The sequence below is a fragment of the Phyllopteryx taeniolatus genome, chromosome 16, assembly GCF_024500385.1.
Source record: "Phyllopteryx taeniolatus isolate TA_2022b chromosome 16, UOR_Ptae_1.2, whole genome shotgun sequence".
Taxonomy (NCBI): domain Eukaryota; kingdom Metazoa; phylum Chordata; class Actinopteri; order Syngnathiformes; family Syngnathidae; genus Phyllopteryx; species Phyllopteryx taeniolatus.
Genome location: NC_084517.1, coordinates 8,064,471 through 8,088,699, shown reverse-complemented (window position 1 = coordinate 8,088,699; position 24,229 = coordinate 8,064,471). Strand labels below are relative to the sequence as shown.

The 24,229-nt window shown below is 39.8% G+C and overlaps 2 protein-coding genes across 5 annotated transcripts; both read right to left on the bottom strand.

Moving 5' to 3' along the window:
- Positions 1–7,325: 7,325 nt before the first annotated feature.
- On the bottom strand, positions 7,326–10,293 carry si:dkeyp-69e1.8 (uncharacterized protein LOC100001340 homolog). Its single transcript, XM_061748522.1, has 3 exons — positions 9,442–10,293; positions 9,025–9,164; positions 7,326–8,423 (listed from the first exon to the last, which is right to left on the bottom strand). Exons 1-3 carry the CDS (start codon positions 9,491–9,493, stop codon positions 7,569–7,571), a joined length of 1,047 nt encoding a protein of 348 aa, XP_061604506.1. The 5' UTR covers positions 9,494–10,293; the 3' UTR covers positions 7,326–7,568.
- A 146-nt stretch (positions 10,294–10,439) lies between these two features.
- hmgxb4a (HMG box domain containing 4a) lies at positions 10,440–24,199 on the bottom strand. Of its 4 annotated transcripts, XM_061748518.1 has the most exons (14): positions 24,110–24,199; positions 23,729–23,769; positions 23,402–23,498; positions 22,650–22,786; positions 22,463–22,538; positions 21,757–22,347; positions 20,757–20,960; positions 20,478–20,656; positions 18,480–18,561; positions 18,329–18,393; positions 15,123–15,219; positions 14,881–15,035; positions 11,320–11,442; positions 10,440–11,135 (listed from the first exon to the last, which is right to left on the bottom strand). In XM_061748518.1, the coding sequence occupies exons 3-14, from the start codon at positions 23,436–23,438 to the stop codon at positions 11,091–11,093; spliced, it is 1,791 nt and encodes a 596-aa protein (XP_061604502.1). In that variant the 5' UTR covers positions 23,439–23,498; positions 23,729–23,769; positions 24,110–24,199; the 3' UTR covers positions 10,440–11,090. The 4 variants fall into 4 exon arrangements, with proteins under 4 accessions (XP_061604502.1, XP_061604503.1, XP_061604505.1 ...); XM_061748519.1 differs by lacking the exon at positions 23,729–23,769; XM_061748521.1 differs by lacking the exons at positions 18,329–18,393; positions 18,480–18,561.
- Between the last annotated feature and the right edge of the window lie 30 nt (positions 24,200–24,229).

The following is a 24,229-nucleotide window of genomic DNA, read 5'->3' as shown; positions in this document are numbered from 1 at the left end:
GTCAAGCCAACACTCGCTTGCACTTAAATGGCATGCCCGATATCATGTAATTGTCTTCTTCTCAGTCAGTCGTAGTATCAAGTTATCAAAATGGGTAAAAACAAACCTCAATTCCAAAGAAGTTGAGACAAGCGTAAATAAAAATCTGAATACAATGAAATGCAAATCCTCTTCTTCCTATATTAAATTGAATACACTACAAAGACAATATAGTTAATGTTCAAACTTTTTATTTATTTTTTTTTAGCAAATATTCACTCATTTTGAATTTGATGCCTGCAACACGTTCCAAAAAAAGCTGAGGCGGGCATTTTACCACTGTGTTACATCACCTTTACTTTAGACAATACTCAATATGTCTTTGGGAACTGAGGGCAGTAATTATTGAACAGCAAATTAAACATGAGGGAATATTTGTAATAAACAAAACAAAAAAAACAATAGTTTATCAGTTTGAACATTAAATAGCTTGTCTTTGTAGTACATTTCATTGAATATACTGTAGGTTGAAAAGGATTTCTATTTACAATTTACACAATGTTCCAACTTCATTGGAATTGGGGTTCGTATATTATTGACGGTAAAATTTCATTTTTACTTTTCTACCTAAATACATTTCAGTCTGTACTGTTTTACTTTTACTAATTATTGGTGTTGAATCAGTACTTCTTCTTCTTTTCTACAGCGGTATCTGTACTTCTGCTTAGAACAGAGTTAATATTTTTGCCACCTCTGCTTTTTGCACACTTTTATTAGGTTCCAGCTGTGAAGTGGTGCTGCTTTATGGGGTGGAACTGGACAAAATGCACTCCATTGATTAGTCAGCAGAGAATTGCTGAAGGGCAGCACGGTGTCACGAGTCATTATATCTCAGGTCTACATGAGATACAGTACAGTCGGTAACACCTGCATACAACACAAATACAATATTTTGAATACCTCAAGGGCATATATATTTTATTATTCAGGATATAAATAAAAAATATGGAAATGATTTTTTTCTACTCTATTAATTGATTTATATGTTTACATTTGACCTCTGGTTTGGTCCCAAGCTATACATAACAAATGGTGTTCACATATTGCATTGTATTATTTACAATCAAATTAGAATAGTGTGAGGGTTACCTTAATTTGACTTAAAAATAGTTAATTAAACTCCCTCACTGGTATGATAAAATATATTTAATTCTATGTAACTATTTTTAATACACCAATATGGTTTGCAAGTTCCTTTCAAAGCATCCCAGGAGACTTTACAGGAAAGATTATTTTTTTTTTTTTTAATGAAAATTGTTGTTCTGGCCCCTTATTCTAATGTAAAATCTTGAGCAAAAGTCACAATTGTATCTTTAAAGTGATAGATAAACTTCAGACAGTATGGCATCTTGTATGAAAATGTATTTCTTATATGAATAGTCTCTGTTGTTTGACCAATAAATACTATAAATAACAACAAATTTATGATGGTCCAGCAAACCTGAAAAACGGTGTGTCATTCTATACAGGAATACATAACAGGATGAATAATACTTTATTGGGAGTTTTTTACGACTTTCAATAAAAATTCAGTTTAGATGGACACGTGCACACAAATGTTCGCCCACACACACACATACACACACACACATACACAAACAATTGCCGCCACACACACACTCACTGGGAAAGAACATAAAAAGAGCACTAATGGGAAAAAGATGAGAGGGCTCCCAGTGAGCACACCCAGAGAGAGGAGGACAGAAAGCCGGCTGTTGGACACACTTACAGCTCTGGGATCAGATAAAAATGTTCAAATGTTCAATTGCTAAGATTAGCATCACGCTTTTGAGCCAGGCGGCTTGAGTTCTTCGAAAATACTGTCGCTGATAAATTAACTGCTTATTTCCCTTTGTTGCTGACGATCTGCAGGAGGTTTTGTTTTTAAATTAAGTGAACAAATAACTTGTGCATTCAGTTAATAAATATATTTATTGGGCCGAATAATTTTGACATCCATAGTTAAAATAATATTTTTGTGAAAATAATTTTGAATTATTATATATAATTATTATAATTTATTTATTTTTATTAGATATGTGCACTTTAGCTGACATTGGGTAAACAAGCAGAATTTAAAATAAATCTAATGCATCAAAAGAAATCTAAAAAAAAAAAAAAAAAACAATAATAATGCTCTGAAACGCTTTTCTACAGGGTGCCATTAGTCGATTATCAATGATTTGTACATTCAATTGATTTATTAACACACTATTAAGACTTATTAAAGACGTCTTAAGAAGTCAGAGTGACATATTGCATGCAACATCGCAAGCTCGTATTTAGTTCTATACTGCATTGCCCATTTCTTAGAAATAAATTGCATTTAAATATCAGTTATATTTATTACACGTACATAAAGGTCCCCTTTCCAAATATTAATAACATTGTTATAACCAATATACAAATCCCTTATAAATTAAATCACCCCTTTTTGTGACATGTGCCTAATGCTGATTTATGATTGACTTTTTCAACACTGTCAGACATTAATGTAACAGTATATTTATGACTGTGGTTGTGCTGCTGTGTTGTAGGAATGCACTGCATTATGCTTAGAGGTATTTATATTACACTATTTTCTGTACTTTACTGTCCTGGAGAAACACTACCACTACTACTATTACTACAAACTACAACCATATAGTAATAAACATATAGTTACATCAACACCTCTGTGCATGTTAAGGGAAACTTTTGAAAGAGCTCTTTGTAATGACTCTTCATAAAAGGTTCAGGTTTATCTAACGTTTTTGCGGCCTCATTATTATTATTATTACACTTTATCCTTCCAGGGCTAAAATGAAGTTATGGGATTGTTAAGCAAATGTATTTACTCTATGAGTAGACTATTTGGAATGTTTTCTTTGGACTACAGTATTGTCTGTTTTAAGCAACCTAGTCTGTAGTGTTTAATCATAGCATGTTATTTCGGTGTAAATCAGCAGTAGGGAGAACGGCTTACTGCTGGGAAGGAAAAAGTGTGTCATCTTGTTTATTTTCCTTTGGTTTGCTGTCTTTGCGAGCCCATAGGGTGAGATGATAACAGAAAAATATCACGGCATCCACCATCCCTCACATGAAGGACTGCCCCCAAATCCAACAAGGGACCACAAGGACCTTAGAACAACATTTATCCACCAAAAGAGAGGAGCAAAACTTTCAGCCAGTGTGTTAATGATGGCTCACTGGTGATTCCCTCTCATGTTTGTTCAGATTTTGGTTTTGCTCAGACACACAGCCACAAATCAACTGCATGTCCTTTTTTTCCCTCTATGTCTTTTTCCCCCTTCTTCTATGAAGTCTCATCTTCCAGCATCACACTGACCACCATGTCTGCTCCCCACAGGTGGCTGAAGTAATCACGTCTGTACTCAAGTAAAAAAAAATTAAAATCCTCGTGTAAACATAAAGACTGGTAAAAGAAGTATTGATTCATTTACATAAAGGTAAACAAGTACAAACTCTGAACTTAAGTACAATATATATATATATATATATAGAGAGAGAGAGAGAGAGAGAGAGAGACTTGGTACAACAAGGGGAAAAAAAACCTCGTCACACAAAATAGTTCTCCGCTTTGATAAACTTGTGTAGTGATTGTACTGAGAAGAAGAGAAAACACTGGACACAGTGTCAAAACAATTATCAAATGATAACAAGTGAATTACCAGATAACTAGCAACCCTTCATTGCTCAGTGATTGTTTTTCTCAATGTCTTTATGTCTCGAAAGTGTCCTCTGTCAATTGACTGTCGGTTGTCGTACTAGAGCGGCTCCAACTCCCGGGAACAAATTCCTTGTGTGTTTTTTGGGCATACTTGGCAAAATAAAGATGATTCTGATTCTGATTCTTAAGCTCTCAACCAATCAGTTTAAAGAAGTAACAATGAATCGGTTTCAAGAGGTAACAAGCCTATTTTGATTTTTAAAAAATGGAAGTAGAAGAAAGTAAAGATATCTGTTTTCAAATGTTGGGAGTTAAAGGCAAGAGTCATCACAAAAATAACATTAAAGGAAGCATTTGTAATTGTACTTCATTACTTCCCACCACAGCTGCTCCCTGACTTTTCTTGATATGTGCAACACTTGATTAGACATGCTTGTATGTTCCATCTTAAAGCAATAATAAGTTCTTCCATTTTCCTCATAATGCTTCCCCCGTCTTATGCCTGCTGTGTGTCCACTAAGACTGCGCATATTTGGACAGGTGTTCTATTATATACATTTGCTTCAAGAGCTTTAGTGTGCTATTTCATCGCTGTTTCATAAAGAGAAAGAGGCAGGATATCCTGACTGTTGATACGATATTCTGCATGTGTAATCCCTAACAATAAAAAAGTGTTTAGCACCAATTTTGCTTTATTTTTTAACTTTTCCCCCCCGAGTTTCAGACAACTGCGGCGGTCACATCTGGAAGACAGATGTAAAGTCCCAAAGCTTTGACTCTCTCGCTCCTTCTAACTCACTCTCTCTTCCTCATATCAGTTTTTTTCCCTCCTTCATCCCTCTCTTTGGGAAACATGAGAGCAGGGCTAATTCTCCCTCACTCTCCCTCGCTCCCTCCCACAAGGCCGGACCACCCACATTCGGAAACGCCTCGCCATTCCCTAGGAAGAGCTTCCAACTGAATGAGAATGAGAGATGTAAGGATGGGCCACGGCTGATGGTTTTAGCAGAGTATCAATTACATCATTGTAGAAGTCATAACCTGCTATTGTGTCAGGAGGAATGTCTGGCAAAGATGGTTCCCATTGCATCAGTAGTCGTCTGTGGAAATTATGTAGCATAAATCCCTACACCACAGCCATCTTTAGAGTCTCTTCATCCACCAGTGTTTTCCTACTACCAGTAAACATGCATCTCAGAATATCAGATATCAACACATAGCCTTTGACTTGACATTGTTGGAGTGATCAAATTATTCTAAAAGTCCACCATCTTGACTCTCTAAAAACAAACATTATTGATTGTAATAGACAGAAATGCTGCCGTTGCATAGATAATCAGTTTCCAATCAGAGAGTTATTAAAATGTGTGATTCTTACTGCTGTGGTCAGCCCAAGCCTCCATGGGGCCCCGTAAGCAAAGTTTGAATTTGGGGCCCTCTATTTCTGCCAATCATAGGCGTTTGTCACCTGTTTTCTGGGGCACCCCTAAGGAAATGAATCCCAGCAGCCCTAAAATTTGTGAGATCAAAAATCTTTTCCCAACTGTATGTCATTTTTATACAATCATACACTAGTTCATTGAAACATCATATACTGTATTTACAACAATACGTTTTTTTCAAAGTGATACCAGTGCGAGTATACACGCTTGAGTACTCACAGATACCGAGTACTGATACCACTAGTACTTGAGATACATCCTTGTGAGGATAAGCGGTACGGAAGACGACATCGACCCTTTCTTTCTTTCTTCCCGACGCACATGATGCTTCGCCGATGTGGCAAACTGCACCAGCGTGGCGGCCAACTACTGGCGAGGAGGACTTACTTGATTTGTTTTTGTTTTTGTTTGCCTTAAGTGTTGGTGACTGGTATCGGTAGCCTTCACGAGTACCCGATACCTTGAAATAAGACTGGTATCGTCCTGATACCGATATCTAGTATCGGTACTCGCTCATCCCTAGTATTTGGTATTTATACTACCGGGGCCGGTTAAAAAAAAAAAGCACACTGTTCATGTGTATGTAGAGGTACAGCTGTATCAAAAATAAGTTAATAGGGTTACATTGTTTGTTTTATAAATCCAATACATTACTCTTTTGCTGTGGCTGAACATTTAAATAAACTTTATCAGAGTTCATGGTTTAGTAGTAACAGACTTTCTCAAAAAGTGCTATGCTTCTCTTTCATATATACGTGCATGAAATTCCATTAAAATATACAAAACAGTGAAATTTATCTTCCCCGCGGGAGCTCAGCACTCCTAAACCCCCGATCCTAAAATCGTCCCTGCTGCCAATAATATTATTGATCATTTTTTTAATTAGTCCTTGAGGGATTAGTACTGTCTAATGAAATAGAAGCCAAATTATTATTAGACAAGATCGCACTGGTTGTTAATTTACATAACATTCAAAATGTTAAAGCAGTATTTAATATCACCTAAGCCTTTAAAAAACTGCAACAGTAAGAACAACAATACCAATCAGAGAACAAATAAAATCACATAGAAGAGAGGCACCTGAAACAAGGTGACAAAATAAAAATAAAAAAAATAAAAATTAATATAATGTTAAATAATTAGGTCTTAACATAATGGTATATATGTAAAAAGGTTTTTAAAAAATCACAATAAACTACCCTAATCCAAACATTTGACTTGCTCCTGGAGATCGGTTGTGAGGTCCTAAGCAGGTGCTTAGTTTGCTTTTGCCATGGGCCACTTTGACTGTGGTTGAAGTTTATTCTTGTCCATATGTGTGAACGTGAGTGTGAATGGTTGCCACCCAGTCCAGTGTGTACTCCACCTCCAACTTTTCTGTGACCCAAATAAGGACAAGCCAAATGGATAGCTGGATACTTTACAGTAGTGTACAACTAAACTGCGCCATACGTTTTTCTCATATTTTCATCAACTTGTTAAGCTATGAGTGAATGCAAATATTAGGAATAGATCTATAACTACAAACAGAAAATATTAGCCATGTTGTTTGTTACATATACTCCCTCGTGGTGTCAATCAAAATTCAGTTTTAAAAGTCCGTTTCGAATATACTGTACTAGAACTCTTGTTTTGTTGTTTCTGTATTCGACTGTTTGCGTCTACCCAATATTGTGGCCGGTGAGCATTATGGCTCCATTTTAAAGGTTTGTGTCGCCACCACGTGGAGGTTTTCTAGCAAAATGCATTTAAAATGTTACTAATACTTTCTCATGTTTTAGGAATTCAGAAAAATGTTCAGAGGTTCAGAAAAATATGAGAAATACAGATGTGTGTGTGTGTGTGAGTGAGTGAGTGAGCGAGAGAGAGAGAGAATCATATCTGACATTCATATTCCAATTGGCAAGTTGTTGTAAAGTGATTTCCTTTCTTTTGGTGAACGTGTACCGGTATGTGTCCATTTTGTTCTCCAAAGAAATATATTTTTTTCTGTTTTTTTTTTTTTTTTTTTTTTGCTTAAGTTGCAATTTAGAATTTTGATTTTGGACTTGATGTACAATGGATCCGCAATTAATAAAGCATTTACTAAGACTTTATGAAGTTACAGAAAAGTAAAATGACTTGGACAACATTGGTTGACAAAGTTGAAGGAAATGAAACTTGAACAAGGCAAGTAATCCAATCGTAATTGCTTTTATTAACAGCTTTTATCACGGTTAAAAACAGCAATGACATCATACAGTGTGTCATTAGAAGCTGGTTTCCATGCTGCAACGGGTTGTGTCAGCTGCTGAGCTTAGTAATACATTTGTGTATGCTGAAACAGTGAAGGGACTTTAAGGTACAATGTAAGGCATAATACATTATTTTGGCATCATATACTCCATAAATATAATATATATATATAATCCTATATATTATTTTGTTTTGTGTGTTTTTCTCCTGGCCACTTCGGTAGCCACAGAGCCCACAGTGGCACCCAGCACGCCTCCAATGGGCCCACCAACAAAGAGCCCGACCAGAGCGCCTAGCAACGCCTCCCTTCTCACCATAGCGGGCAGCCACTTCAACCATCCCAGCAACTTCTCCCAGAAGGCTCCGAGAGAAGAGGCAGCAGGAGAGGAAGGTGAGATCATGGAAGAGGGAAAAACTTCATGTAGGTCCAAATCTAAGTCTCCTATGCTCCTTTCTGCCTCTTCCAGGACTTCCTCCATGTCTTGATCAGTCACCTCTGAGTCCGCAATTGATGAAGGCCCCCCTTGTGCTTCCTCCCTCCTCTGTCTCACTATTTCAACCTGTCTCTTCCTCACTTGTTGACTAACCTCCTGGTACAGAGGGCAGCTGAAGTGCTGAGCCTCGCTCTCTTTCACTGCCTGTTCAACTTTCTCCAGCATTTCCTCAACAGCTTTGCTCTCCTCCTGTTCTCCGCTGTGGGTCTCCAAGGCGTAATATCGACCGCCGCATCTTTCCAGCAGCATACGGAGGTCCTTGCGCCACGTGAGGAGGTAATCCTCCAGCCTCTCGTCCTCATCCAGCTCATCCATGTTGGTGAAGAGGATGATGGTGTTTCTGGTGACGGCAGAGGGACCTAACAGCTTCTCTAGGACATCAAGTGCTTTGGTCTCTCCATCGGCTGGCTGGTTCACAGGGACACACAACAAAAAAGCATGCGGCCCCGGGCTGGATAAAGTGATCAAGGAGGAGATGTGTCTTCTTCTTGCGTCTGCATCGCAGTCTGAACTGAACCAGTCTGGACTGGAGACAACCAGCACCTACACAAACAAGACCAAGGTCAGAGCTGGTTATGTGCGCTTTTGTTTGAAAAGTATTGTGGAGACAAGGATTCTGGTTGACACTGTCAGAGAGGTGTTAATGTGGCAATGTGTTTACTGTTGTGGTTGTAGTATGATGTGGTGTACAACTGCGCTGCATCCACAGGTTGCTAAACTGTGCAGGAATAACATGGACATTTACAAAATTGCAAGTCAGCCTCGATGAGGGAATGTTGGGAGAAAACTGCATCATTGCAGAATACGAGTATGAATGTGATTGGTTGATTCTGAACACAGCCACATCCCAGTTGTAAGACGAAGTGCACTTTTTTTTTTTTTTTTTAAATACTTTATTTGAAATGGACATCACAAAAACATTGGACACACCTAATGCACTGCTTTAGCACAAGTGCTAACTCTCAACACTTGGGTTTTAGAATTTTGATAAGAGTACACAGATGTAGATACAATACAGATATGTTAATTAGATCTATTTGATATCAGTGTAATATAGAAAGATTGGAAGCCACTTTAAAGGAGAAGCTGGAGTGTCCAAAAGAAGTCTTGAACATTGCGTGTGGCGTGTCTCGGTCTTTCTTACCAGTCTGCCTGCAGTTTCCCCTCTGCGTTTACTACACTGTTGGTTTTCTTCCCCCTGATGGTTGTCAGGGAGGCCCAAGATGCTGCAGACCGTTGACCGCCCTCCTGTCCCGGTGCGGCCCAGCACCACCAGCCTCAACTCTGCGCAGGAGGGAGAAGCAAAGCGTTGGGCGTTGCTCACACGTTATTAAAAGAAAGAATCTGATGTAACGACCCGCAATCGAAAGAATAAAATCAAATACTGACAACTTGCGTGATATTAGCGGACATTACAGAATGCCAGCGTCCCTTCACTTCGATAGTTGAAAAGGCATCATTACGCAAACTTTTCTAACGTCAAGCTAAGTCATAGCTTCTTCTTTTTTGTCGTCGATGCAGCGGTTCAAACGTGACATACAAGTCGCTCGCTGTGACCGACCTGTTTGTGCATCAGAAGCGGACATGTCGAGCCGTTCACTGTTCACGTTCATTTAGCGAGGAATTAGTTGGGGACGTCGCTTCCTGATTCCTGCAGGATGACTCGCCCTCTGACGCTCTTCTACCACATTTCGCCAGGGGGGCGCAGCGACGACCATTAAGGCTACTACTTCTTTTTCTGACGACTTCTTAATTTTGCTTCCTAAATTTGAACGCGGATATCTGTACTTTCTACTACTTTGTAAGAACAGGCTTGTTACTCCCCCGCAACCTCTGTGAATTATGTGACTCAGAGAGCATTAACAATGATGCAACATATTGGGAAAAGCAAAACATTCTCCTTTCATGGCCTTCAAGACAATTGTTTGGTGTCAGCTCCAAGAATGATTTGTAATGAATGCATTGTCTTGTCTCAGCTTGAAAACCACCAGTTTTGACATTCAAAACATCCATCCATCCATTTTATGAGCCGCTTCTCCTCACTAGGGTCGTGCGTGCTGGAGCCTATCCCAGCTATCATTGGGCAGGAGGCGGGGTATACCCTGAACTGGTTGCCAGCCAATCACAGGGCACATACAAACAAACAACCATTCGCAATCACATGCACACCTACGGGCAATTTAGAGTTGTCAATTAACCTACCACGCATATTTTTGGGATGTGGGAGGAAACCGGAGTGCCCGGAGAAAACCCACGCAGGCACGGGGACAACATGGAAACTCCACACAGGCGGGGTCGGGGATTGCATCCCGCTCCTCAGAGCTGAGGCAGACGCTCTATAACCAGTCGTGCCGCCACATTCAAAACTTCTCCATCTAAACTGAAAACACAGGTAAGGTGTATTTTCAGTTATTTGTTAGTTATTTCACAATGTTCGCAAAGATATGTAACATGTCTTGATAGAATGTCCAGTGATTTTTTTAGAAAATTTGTTTTACTGCACACATTGAGTTCTAACTTTTCAAAATGTTTGTGGTTAAAGGCAAGAATAAAAGACAATTAAAAAAAAAAAGAAAGCAGCATGGTTTATTGGCTAATTACCCCTTGAATTAGCAATTGTAAATATAAAAACTGTTTTAAAAGCCCACAATTAAGACAATGTTGCTTCTAAGTGTGGCAATCAGCATTTTCAAATGTACAAAACAGCTGGGAGTGAAAACCTTTTTACATTGTTAAAGGGGGGAAATGGTAAAATGAGAACTATATTACCTTATGTTAACACATTCACTGCCGTTGACGGCTTTAGAAGTCAAATATCCATGTTAACTGGGAAGGCTGGCAGTGATTAATGACTAAAAGGTTGCAGATGTTCTTAACAAACCATAAAAAAAAAAAAAACGTGCAAAAGCATTACCGTACACATTTAGTAGCATAAAAAAAGAATATTTCATACAAACCCACACTGTACAGCCACAATGAAACTAATTGGTAAGACTATTAACAATAAAATGTTTCTTTTAAAAGTCTAACAATGAAAACATACATCATCTTTTTTTAAAAATACAATTTTAAAAACATGTTGGGACTAGAAGACTAGAAATATTTTCTGTTGCCAAGTGTCAAAGGCTACTAAATAAAGTCCAAAATGCTTCTGTTCAGGGCCTTGACTTTTCACAGCAAAATTCCTCCAGCTTGCTTGGGGTCCGTCACTCACAGCCCAGGCATGATGTAGGCAATGTTGTCCAACGTGTTTGACTAACAAGCAAAACGATACCCTTGTTAGAAAACTGCGACTGTATAACACCCAAAGGACAAAAAATAAATAAAATGATAAAAACATAATAATAATAATAATTTTAAAAAAAAACTAGGCCAGCAGGTTGTAACTTTCTGTTGGCATGTGACAAAATATAAAATCTATATTATTGTAATACTATACCAGCACATTTCGGGGACATCCATTTAACTGCGGTATTTGAGCAGTGAGACAAGTCAGAGGCCCCAGTGCGCACAAGATGGAATCAAGAAGCACAGAGAGGCTCCCAGACACTGCCACCATGCCCTAAAAAGCACAAACAAAATAAGTTATTTAAAGCATTAAAATAAATACAATTTAGGGATGGTAATGAAATATGCTCTTTGCAAATACAGTACATTCAATCCTTTTCACATCTGCAAACATGACGATGTACCAGCAAACTAGGGCTGGGCCATTCATCAAAATTTAATTAAATTCATTTGGGAGAGCCCCTTGAGAAGCAGCATTTCATTTTCGAAGGGTCCCAACAAAAATACAGAAAATACAACAGTGCACAAGAAACATATGGCTTTATCATTACCACATGCCCCACAACGGGATTTCGATTTTGACTTCTCATGATAAAATTTTTTAGAATAGAAGAAAAACTATTAATATGCTGAATGGTGCGGTGTGTGTATGAAAGTTCCTGCATTTTGAAAGCACTCTGAATGCACCTGTTACTTGCAGTAAGGGTGTGACACGTTGTCCTGCCCTCCCTGAGCAAGCTTTAAGATATTTATTGAAGTTTTACAGTAAACTTTGTAGTAAAAACAAACAAAAAAAAAAAAAAAAAAGGAATTGCCGGTACACAAATTGCATATTTACAAACAAGACATGCATTACTTCATTCACAGTACTTCATTTTAGAAACACTGAAGGGTTAATGCTAGCACTCAATGGAAAACCCTATTGATCGGCTAGCAAAAATTAGCATTAGGGAGGGAGTTACCTTCAAATAACGAATATTCACACACAAGTTTAAAAAGTCACATACAGAAAGGTAATACAACAATCCTCAAGGACATATATTCTTCCTTTTTTTTATAGAATTTTCATCCATCCATCCATTCAATTTCCATACCACTTATCCTCACTAGGATCACGGCTGTGCTGGAGCCTATCCCAGCTGACTCTGGGCGAGACATGGGGCACACCTTGAACTGCTCGCCAGCCAATCGCAGGGCACATACATACCAACAACCATTCACACCTACAGGCAATTTAGAGTCTTTAATTAACCTACTGTGCATGTTTTTGGAATGTGGGAGGAAACCAGAGCACCCGGAGAAAACCCATGCAGGCACGGGTGAGAACGTGCAAACTATACATAGGCTAGGCTGGATTTGAACCCACGGTCCTCAGAACCGTTGTCTTGTTCGGCTCTTAGGTCAAGCAGAATGGAAAATCTGTATCCCTTTTATGCCGGAACAGTTTTACTGTTTCACAGTGGAGTTTTTAAGCTTCTGCTGTGGTTTCTTAGTATTATAATTGAGGTTTATTGAGAATCAGACTTGATCACTCGAACAGAACAAAGTTTCTAGAAGGGAGAAAGAAACAAAGACAAAAGACAAAGCACTAATTGTAAACAGGATGAGAGAAGTAAATCATTACATTATCTACAAGAATTAAACATTAAATATGAGTGTTGCATCGGGCTGTAGTGCTACACCCTGTGAGGGAAGGACAGGACAAGCTAGAACAGGACAAGGACAGGAAAAGAAGCACACAGGACAAAGGTCGTGAACCGGCTATACAACTGAAGTGTGGTGGTATTAATTATGTAAATTACAAAAGTCTACAGGACGAGAGTATAAATGAGGGGATACACAAGTGATTTGCATATTCATGAGTTATTTGTCCCAGTAAGTGCGTGACCCCACACCCTGTGAAAGAGTCCTAGGGGTGTGTGTCTGCGGACACATGCCAGTGAATTGACACCGTTTTACATGCACAAAGACTGACAGAAGTGTCCTGTAATTGCTGTGGCCGCACCGTGAGGCTGAGGACCCCACCCAATTAATCGAGGGGCGGGATCAGGCTTAGGGGTCCACCCGAGAGCAGCCCGGTGGACGGGACACGTCCCACACCGAGGGACCCAGGGCGGTCCGCCGGCCCCACCGAGGTGCCCCGACAACTGGCCACCCAGTGGGGGCCGCAGGACCTAATGCCACCCCACCAGACAACGCCCCCCCCCCAGGAGAGACAGACAACCCCCACCACCACGTAGGGCCTGTGATGCAGCCAGTCCCCGAGACTGTCCCTTGTTTGTTGGAAAGGAGGGGGGATAGGGGCACCTGATAAGGGGGGAACCCGAGGAGCAGCGGCGGGCCATGAGAGGTCAGCCCCGCAGCACCGACCCTGACCCCCCCCACATTCCCGCCAGCACCCACTACCTGCCCCTGAGTGTGGGAGGTGGACCCCCCCCAAACCAGGCAGGGAAAAGAACCCCACAGCCTGCAAGGGACCCCACGGGAAGAGGAAGAGGCGACCGCAGCGGGACGCAAGGAACGGCGAGAAGAGGAGGAGTATTTGGGGAGTAATTCTTTGAGCTGCCGAATTGTTTGCAAGAAAGAAATCTATTCTTGAGAAAGAGCGGTGAACTGACGAGAAAAATGTGTATTCTCTTTGTACGTTTTTTCAGCCTCCATCTGTCAGCAAGACGAAAGTCGTCCATATACTGCTCTAATATATTGGGGCATTGTGGCTGATTGCTATTTTTGAGATTTGAGCGATCTATTAGGGGATTTAGCGTAAGGTTAAAACCACCTCCCATAATAATTGTAGAATTGGCTGACAAGCTTAACAAGTGTGAAAAGAGCAATATTTTTTCTAATCTGTGAAAAACGAGTTATATGAATAGTTTGCCACTTTTTTCTTCTACTTTTTACCTTAATGTGAATCTCCCAGCGTGCACCACACTGCCCCTAAGAGGCCAAGGCACGCATAGCAGGTATTTATTTTTTAGCATTTTACATTATTTTAATATATTCTTTTACTTGTTACTAATTTATTTTCTGGTTTGTCTTTTCAGTTATATTTACAGTTGAGTGTTGGGAGTTGAATAAATACTACATTTTGAAATCAGTGCATATTATTTTTTCCACAATCGTCCAGCCCTACAGCAATCTGAGACATAAAGGTTTTAGGGTTGAATGATTTGTGAGTCACTGAAAACGTGTGTCAAATATCATCCTCATTATGACTAGTTTTCTACAGTGAGAAAAATAGCAATTAAGAAAAAGATCAAATGGGAGCGCACACAGACTAGGCCAGAGGTCCTCAATAGTTGGTAAACGGATAATGTTGTGCTTTGAAACAAGAAAACAGCAAAGCAGAAATGGTTAAAGATGTTAAGTTGTTTAGATTGTTTATTGATTAGTCATACAACATGCAGCAATTAAAAACTTTCATTTATTTTTGTATTTAGTTTTGGTTTGTTTACCACAGCTTTTCAAAAGCATTGTTTTAAATGCAAACATGTACTTAATGTTAGTCCTTCCAGTCCACTGTGAAAATAAAGAATTGTATCTTTTTCATTTTATTCCAACAGACACTTGGTGACGATTTAATTGCATTACAAATGCATGCTAATTATTATGATGACCTTGACTTGAGGAGATTTTAATGAACACCTCTTTACGCGTCAACCGAGAGCACTGACCTACCAATGTGTATATGCCTACTGGCGTAGGAACCCACCTCTGTTTCCTGGAGCCGGTGGCCAATCAGGGACAGGGACTCACCGAGCAGCTGCAGGTGAGCGGCTGCATCGATAGGATCAACATCGGGGACTCGTGCAGGAGAAAGGGAGACAGTGGCTGGTGCTCTGTTGGGTGACACCATACCTGCTTTAGCTAGAAACAAGATATGGTCATGAGAACGACAACCTCTTTCATCAAGAGTCAAGTTCCAGGCAAGAGTTAGTGATACATGTGCAGCACCTTTGCCTTTGCTTTCATTAGAGCACTTGTGTTTGACTGTGGTAGCCTCAGCCTTGTTCTGTTTGTGCTGCAGATACTGAGCTTTCTGCCTCCAAAACTGCAGCGGTAACACAAGAAACAGTTATGACACAAACAGAGACAACACAAGGCTGCATCTTTTCCACATTACAGTTTTGGTCAATGTTATTGGCACCCATGATCTTTGACAAATAGCACCTGGACAAACCACACAAAAGTCAGGCAAACATTCCCAAGGTGGATGAGGCCAATTCCTTTGGGGCAATGCACAACAATGTTTTGTATATAGCAACGAAATTACTCCCATTGGGCGTTGTGGGGGATACTGTATTGACAGTATTATTACGATATTACTAAAGGAAATGGAAAGCAAAACATTACAGATACACCTAAAGCATTGCAACAAGTTATATTTTGAATACAAACATATTAAATCAGAAGCCCCTACTTTTAAACGTAAGAAAACATTAATCACCCCAAAACTAACCAAAACATTTTCATGCAGGAAAGATCCACAACAAACCGAGACATAAATCTCTTCTCTTTTTGGTCACATGAATGTAAACGGGAAGGTTTGCTGTACTGACTAGCGAGTGAAAAGTGAGTAAAGCACCACAAATACTGTATATGCTACATGGTGCAAAACTAGCCTTTGATTATGACTAATAATTAACTGGACAATCTAGTAGGATACAGTGAATTCCTGTTACATTCCAGACCCTCCCATGACTGGTAAAAATCTGCTCGAGAGCATAGATTTAAAATAATTTACCTCCCACATGCTTTAAAAACATTTAAACTTATTCAAACATGAAAATGTAGTTCATGTATATGAATACAAAAAAACTGCAAGTATAAAATGTACAGAAATACTGTGCGTATTGAAGTGTCTTGTGTGTAGTAAGTATCTGTAAGTGCCTTTAAGAAGCAGGGCCTGGTGGGGTGATACGTGATGACACAGCATGAGCTGTGTCTGATAGCAGCTCCTGCGTGACAGTGATAGTGTTTGTGTGCGCGAACGTTAAATCGTGATCTAGCGGAACACTGCATACAAATAGCTGAGTGCACGACTGGAACACATTATCCACATTCACGCAGTGAAAAGAAAATGATAGCATGCTAAACCGAAGATGTTTCCATCAACAGTCTTGATTTTTCTGGCCGTAGTTTGTCACAATCTTGGCTCGTCTCGGTCTTAGTCTTGACTCGGTCTGGACTCCCAAATTTCTTGGTCTTTGTGAGTTCTGGTCTCTGATAGTGTTGTTTTGAGCACAACACTAATAGGTAGGTAAACCATGGATAAATACAAGAACAAAGTTTCTGAAGAAAACAGTGTTTAATGCTATGTAAACTACAGAGGACAGTTTGTGATCGTGTGTGAAGATGGTAGTGATGTTTTACAGCCCGGATGTGCTGACACTGTGCATAGGTTCAGGAACAAAAGTCCCATTAACCAGGTAAAATAAATATTTTGACTATTATTTTGCAAATATATCAGAATCAGCTTTATTGGCCAAGTATGTTACATGACACAAAATGAATTTGTCTCGGGTAGTTGGAGCCGCTCCAGTATGACAACAAACACCCACTATGACAAAATATACATTTAGGACATAAAAAACACAAGTATGGAGAGCCATCAAGTACTGAAAGTGTACCACTAGTGTGGTGATGCTAATATAATGCCATTGTGCAAATGATGCAGAGTCATCATGCAATTTAGAACGACTAATAGTGCAATAATCTGTTTGTGACGTTGGGTGGAAAGTCCCTCATTGATTTTCCATTCAGTTGTAAAGTGGTCAAGTGGATAGCTAACGGTCACGGAAGCCGTGGTGTATGTTGTATATTTAAGGTTGCCGACCCCTGGGGCCTAGTGATTACCACATCTGCCATAAAGTTCTGATGTTCAGGTTTCGAATCTGGGCTCAGGATTTCCTACTATGTTTGTATGTTCTCCCCGTGCTTGCGAGGATTTTCTCCAAGCACTCCAGCCTCCTCCCACATTCCCAAAACAATGCTCCATTTGGTTGACTGAAGAGTGTAAATCAGTGGTGTCAAACTCAAATTCACGGTGGGCAAAATTAAAAATCGGGACAACGTCGCGGGCCAAACTCAATATTTAATGAAAAATCACTGCGATGTGCATGTTTCCCTTCTCTACAGAAATGTAGCGTTAAAGTTTATCATATGACAACAACCTTAAATTTTGCTTAAACACTGAATCTGGAATAAACAAACTTTGATATTATAAACACGAGAAATCAAATTTGTGATAAAAGACAGTGGTATTTGTTGTTTTTTATTTAAATAAATAACAAATTCTTCTGTCTCTCCATCTTCTATTTATCTATCTCCAACTACCTCTCTTTTTGATGTAAATCTTATTGCAAAGGTCAACAACAAAACAACCCAAAAAAATAAGAATGTCCTTCAATAAAAATCCAAACTTCAAACTATTAACAGTCGTTAATCATCGGAGTTGATGAAGGGCATTAAAAAAAAAACAATTCAATTATGTTATACTATTTGTTACAGCGTTGCTCTGCACACGACAAACGGGTCTGTCTTTTATTTTAGTGAACAGACAATCTCCCTCCCACATGTCTTGGAAGTTAACAGTTTTCCATCGTTCGTTTGGCCATTTTTGGGAAGGGGAAGAGTAAATTTGCTCGAGGAGACTGGTAGCATAGTTGCTAACAGCTGCAACAGAAAGGGAAGGGGCGGTTGCCGGTCTAGACTGATGGGCCAACACACTAGCAAAGCATTCTGGGATTTGTAATATTAGAGGCGCATGTGCTATATACTAGCACGCCAGCTCTAATACACATTTGATATGGTCTTGTAGGCCAAATATAATTACATCGTGGGCCAAACTTGGCCCCCAGGCCAGAGTTAGACATATGGTGAAAATTGTGTTACAATTATCGAGTGTGAATGGTTTGCTTTGTTTGTGCCCTGCGATTGACTGGCAACCAGTCCAGCTGTACCTCACCTGTACCCCAAAGTCACCTGGGATAGGTTCTAGCGACCCTAATGAGGACAAGCGGCATAGAAAGCCTTTTTATTATATTCTGATTATATACATTTGGCACATCAGATTGTGTACATTATATTTAAATTTAAAAAACAAGGGTGCCAATAATGGTGGCCAGTACAAATAAAATAAAATAAAAAGGACAACTCGCCAGTTTGTCTTTTTCCGGCATCCTCTTCCATACCTCTCCCAACTTTTTGCTTAGTTCACCGAAAACTGCAGGGTAGAAATACACACATTCTTGCCTTATACATATGAGTGTTATTACAAGAAAGTGATACTGTCTTCAACAAATGGTATACCTAGTCCTGGCTGCTCAGCAGTTATGTTAACTCTATACTCCTTGCAAAACACCTGATATGCAGATGCACTCTTCTTCTTGGGCTGAATGAAGACAAGAACCAAGCATGTGACAGTCAAGGCAGCAATATACGTAATGTGTATGCAGAACAAAATGTGGATCGTCATTTGCTGCGCAATCTCATGAGCTCTAATATATTAGATTACATAACCTTTATTTGGTAGAATGAACAACATTTCAGCAGCAATAATGGTTACAGGAAATTTAAAAAAATAAACAAGGCACAAGGGGGACACAAAATGTACCCGCTGTATGTGGTCAAGCTCATTAACATAATGTACTTGATTGAACCTGTACACGGTGCAGAGGAAATAAGAGATTGACACAGTGCTTCTCAAATCACCCAGTCCGGAGTTGGCGCTGTTAGCCACGAAATTTGTAAACAGCAGCAGATTTGCTTCCTGGAAGTTTCTCTCATGCTAAGTTAATAAAATACTAATACATGAGCTGTATCAAAAATCCTTGCTTTACAGGACTACATTACAGGACGAACGTCAACGATCTCATCGTTTGCACCGCCACTATATCGTATAATTTTAAGCTTTATTTGGCTTTTACAATAGTATACAGGCAAGTCCTAACTTAGTTGCTTGCCTTTAGTGTAATACTACTATGTGCCGCAACATGCCGAGAAGCACTGAGGTCTACTAGACGAGATGCAGTGTAATTAAGAGCAACAAGAATAGGATGCCTCTTTAGTGTAATACAGTACCACTTCAAGTATGTTATGTTGTCTTTTTGTTATGATCAAAAAAATTATGGTTTTATTCTCTCTTAATAGTATAGTTTGATTATGTATCCTGTATTATATTGTCTTGTAGATGTATTTTACTGCTTTTTTACATCATGGCCAGGGGACTACAGATGAAAACTAGCCTTCTGGCTAATTCTGGCTTTTTTAACCATGTGTACTTCATGTGTTTTATGAAATTGCATTGTCCCCTTTCAAAAATAAACTGATAAACTAAATATTGCCATTTTATTATTTATTGTTACCAAAGAGCAAAGTTGAAGAGCAGTTGAACTCAGTTATAATTACATGTATTGCTCTGTGACAGAAACTGCTTTCCTGGACACCGCAGTGCAGGTAAACATTACATCAAAAGGAGAAATAGACTTGTTAAAGAAAGGGTTCCAGGAACTAAAAATTAACTCGAGTCAAACAAGACATTTGATTCTCTACAAGGGAAGATGGGGAAAACCTATCCATGTTAAGAAGCCCTATATTTGCACTATGAGATTTTTCCATGCCTTTTATATCTACTATATGCCAGTGAGCATTGTTGTATGCCCGATATGTGTTGCTGCGCCGTGTGTGTTAAAGTGGCAGTTGTTTAAACGTTTGTAATTACTGTAACAATGATGCTAATTTCAGTTAGACTGTCTATGGCGTTTCACATGTGTTAGCCCAGTGGAATTTTGTTAGACAATATTGCATGGTTTCGTTAAACATTTCAGTCTTCTAAATATTTTCGACAATGTTTTTCTCATCATTTATACAGTACACTTTAAGTGTAGGGAATGGAAAAAAAACCCAGCTTGAAATAAGCAAACGATCTATGAAGGCGAAGAGTCTTCGTTTCCTCAAAATTATGACATACAAAAGCGACAGTGAGAACAGTCGCTAAGGAATAATTTAGAAAGTGTGTAATGTATGAAGTTTAAATGTACTTAAAAGGTGTGGGAGGGGTAAAGCTATTTAAAACTTTATATGGCATCTCTATATCACAGATTTTCCCCTATTGTGGGAGGGTCTGGAATGTATTCTCCACGATAAACAGGAGTTCACCTTATTTGAAATTGTCAGAGGTATTCGTATGGCATTATGCTTAAAGAAGTTTTATTATTTTTCCATAAAGTTCTTGAATGTCATTAGCTTGTGCAAGTGTGCCTAATGTTGCAAGCCAACTCAAACGTCATCATGCAATGGGAGGCTTACCTTATCTTTATCCTTGTCATGCTTCTCCCGATCTTTTTCCTCTTTCTTCTTCTTCTTCTCCATCGCCCCATCACTGCCTTGATGGTGGTGTGTAGGGATGGGTGTGCCCATCGCATACATCGGCCCAACAGCACTGTGAGAGACGGTGGGATGGGAGTTGCCATGGCTCTTTGAAGAATCTGAAGAATAACAATGAAGGATTAAAATGCTGTTTTAGGACATGCATAGTACACACGGGAACACACACAAACACATATGTATATATAAAAGCTATAACACCTCCAAACCCTTTGCTGTGCTTCTTGTCCTTCCCACTCTTATCCTTGTCTCTGTCTTTCTCTTTGTCCTTTTTCTTCTTGCTTTTCTTGCTCTTCTTCTTCTTTTTGGACTGGTGTGTATATGAGTCATCTATAACTAGTTCGCCCGCCTCCAGCTCTCCTCCCGACGACGAGCTGCCTTCGCCCATGCCCCCTCCATAATGACCTTGGCAGAGAGCACAACATTGAATGTTCAGTTACAGGTAAAGTATGTTAATTTGGAACTACAAGGTTACATCATTGTGAATGCAAACCTTTGTATTGTGGAACTACTAAAGTCAAAAACACCCCGTTGGCCATTTTTTTCTGTTTTCAAAGCATTTTTCCACTGAAGAACATTTAAACAATCCAGGTAAAAACGTTATTAACCATAAAGGCTAGGGCTTAAGTAATTTTTTTTTTATTTTTTTTAAACCTGTCCTGTTCAGCTGCATGGCCTTGCAGAATGGTGGATCTGTATGCCTTTAGTGCTGGAACAGTGTTGCTGTCCAACAGGGGAGTTTGAAATAAGTAACATTTTAACATTTGTGTTAACTGTCTACAGAGAAATAAACCACCATAATCCAACCAAATTAAGTAAATGTTTGATGGCCCCAGAGAGGATAGTGCCAAAGTTTTCTCCGGAGTGCCCGGAGAAAACTCACGCAGGCACGGGGAGAACATGCAAACTCCACACAGCCGGGGATTGAACCCCGGTCCTCAGAACTGTGAGGCAGACGCTCTAACTAGTCGCCCACCGTGCCGCCAGTTGCTATAATGCATATCCAAATTGTAACACTTGAGGGAAAAAAAGGAAATTCTAGTACTTGGACAGGATTTACACTGCACGGTTTGAACAACACAATTCCGTTCCTTATTTATTTTTCTCTCAATTGGCACAATTTGGTAGGTGATCATACAGCCATGTTATAATGATGGCCATCCAAGTAAAAATGGATGCCATATAATTAAGGTGCTCTTACCTTCCACTTCCACCTCTTTGCCCACTACCGGCAGAGGATCTCGACTGTGTTGTAGCTTCTTCTTGGGTGACTTTGACACCTGTAACCGCTCTCTATCCTTCTCTTTCTTGCCACTCACTTTGGATGAGTGGTGTGTTACTGGGTTACACTCCGTTTCCTCTTTCTCTGGTGACATAATCAGTTTCATTTTTAGCCCATCAGCCTCCCGTAATGTTAAAGGCTCCTCTTTGAGGGATCCACCGTGGAATAGCGATGACTTTGAGGAAGATGAGGAGTGCTTCTTGGAGGAAGCTGACGATGATGATGAAGACATGGGGCGGGAATGAGAAAGAGAGTGGCTCCCTTTGTTTCCACTGCTGCTGCCCTCCCGCTTACGGTCTTTTGAGGAGTGTGAGGACAACGAGGGATAAGAGGGTTTTTTGTGTAAATTGGGACTGGGGTCAGATCCTGTGGCCAGGGGAGAGGTGATAGCTTGCAGAAGACCCATTGCTGTATCTGCTGGGTGGGACGATGAAGGGGAAGAGAGAGTCGGAGAGCGGTCGGCAGATTTGTGCTTCTTCTTATGGATGGGGTGGCCTGAGCCTTCATGTTCTAATAAGTCACACAGAGGCACAGTATGAATATGCTGTATTTCCTCAAATGGCAACCCCTACTTTTACAGACGCAGTGTCTCATTGTGTTGTTAGATGCATCAACTTCAACTAACCTCTGTAATAGTAGTCATCACTATATTTCTTCTTCTTTTTGTGTGAGTCACCTCCAAGCATGAATAGCTCTGAATCCTAATGTGTAATGACACATGTAAAAAACACAAAAGTTAAAATCTGTACCAACCCAAAAAATATATAATGCCCTCTGTAATATTTTGCAAAGATCTGGTTACAAAAATTCACCTTTGGGCGTTTCTTGGAAGACTTGCGGACCTGAGCTGCTATCTCCTCCTCCTCTCGCAGAAGATCTTTGTATGACCTCCTCTTCTCCCTCTGGCTACGACCAGCGACAAGACCCCTCTCTCCATCCATCCCAACATCTAAAACAGAATTATTTCAAAACATTTTCAATTTTTATAAACATTCAACACAAGACCAGTAAGTTTTTAAAACTACAGCTTTGGACATAAACAATGACTTAACAGTAATTAATCATGGCCTAAAACAGTGATTCCCAACCAGGGTGCCGTGGTACACTAGTGTGCCATGAGAGCTAATCATGGGTGTAGCGGGGAGTTATCCAATTTCACCTAATTTATCTGAAAATGATGTTTATTAATTACAAATATGTGGTTGTTACTTGTTAATGTATCTATGCCAATGGCATAGTGAGAGGGCAGAACACTTAAAATGCTCTACCATCAGATGGCAAAAAGTACAACTGTGTATCCACCTGCCACTCACATAACTCCTGTGAGAATATCAGCTATGTCTTAAACTAAACAGACTGACATTTCACACAGTGTATAAATATGTTGAGTAAACTGAGACGCAATAATTATTTCAGAATTCGCACTCGGTTTTAAAGGAGATTTTTGTTTTGTGGCGACTGGAGTCGTAAAGGTTTTGTAATATAAAATTGGTGATTTGGCTCAATAATGGTTGGGAAACTCTGGTCTGTAATGCATTTTATAGTCATGTAAAAATATCATTACCCATTTCGCCTTTGTTCTTGATCTCTTCAAAAGCCATTGCTATTCAATATATAATTCATCTAAGATGTGGCAGGCAGCATGAAGGCAGGATGTGGACCTGTGTAAATATTGATAAGCAAGTTGGGCGTTCATGTTTCAATAAACATAGCCCAGTACTAACAATGCATGCATGTAATTTATTAGCCATTATCAAGTTCTTTGGCTCACCTACAACATTGCACAGATATTAAATTACAGACACCAAATTCAGTTACATTATCAGCTCGTGAAGATAATTTTCAAACAGAGCAGTCCAGCAAACACAAGCGTGGTTGCTAAAAGACTCACGTTGGGGTTGATTTTAAGAATACCATGTCCTCGTCGGTCACCTATAGGAGTACAAACAGTGACAACTTAATTTCCCGCCTACTTTTCGTAATGTTACACAAACACACCCCTTCTCCCATTTATTGACCACCCGGCTTCCCGTTCCTTGGCATTTCCACCACTGCGACGCTCCATGCCGTGAGTGGGCTCGTCTTTCCGGCGTAATCGTCTCACGCCAGCCCGGTGCTTTCGAGATAGCGAGGCCGAAGTGTCCATTTACAAAGCATTATACTCATGCAAACGTGCATTCAGCTACTCTCATATCTTCACCTTCAATATTACTCTCGTCTTCATTTCAGAAACTAGCAGGTCAAGGAAAGTATGTTTTACAAAATGAATTACCTCAATTGGGTCTCCAAATTACGCGGGCCCGGTCGCCATCTTTATCCCGGCGAACAACAATACGTCTGCGCTGGAGGCGGGGCTTGTGGTCTGCAACGAATCCACGTCGAGGCGAAGCCA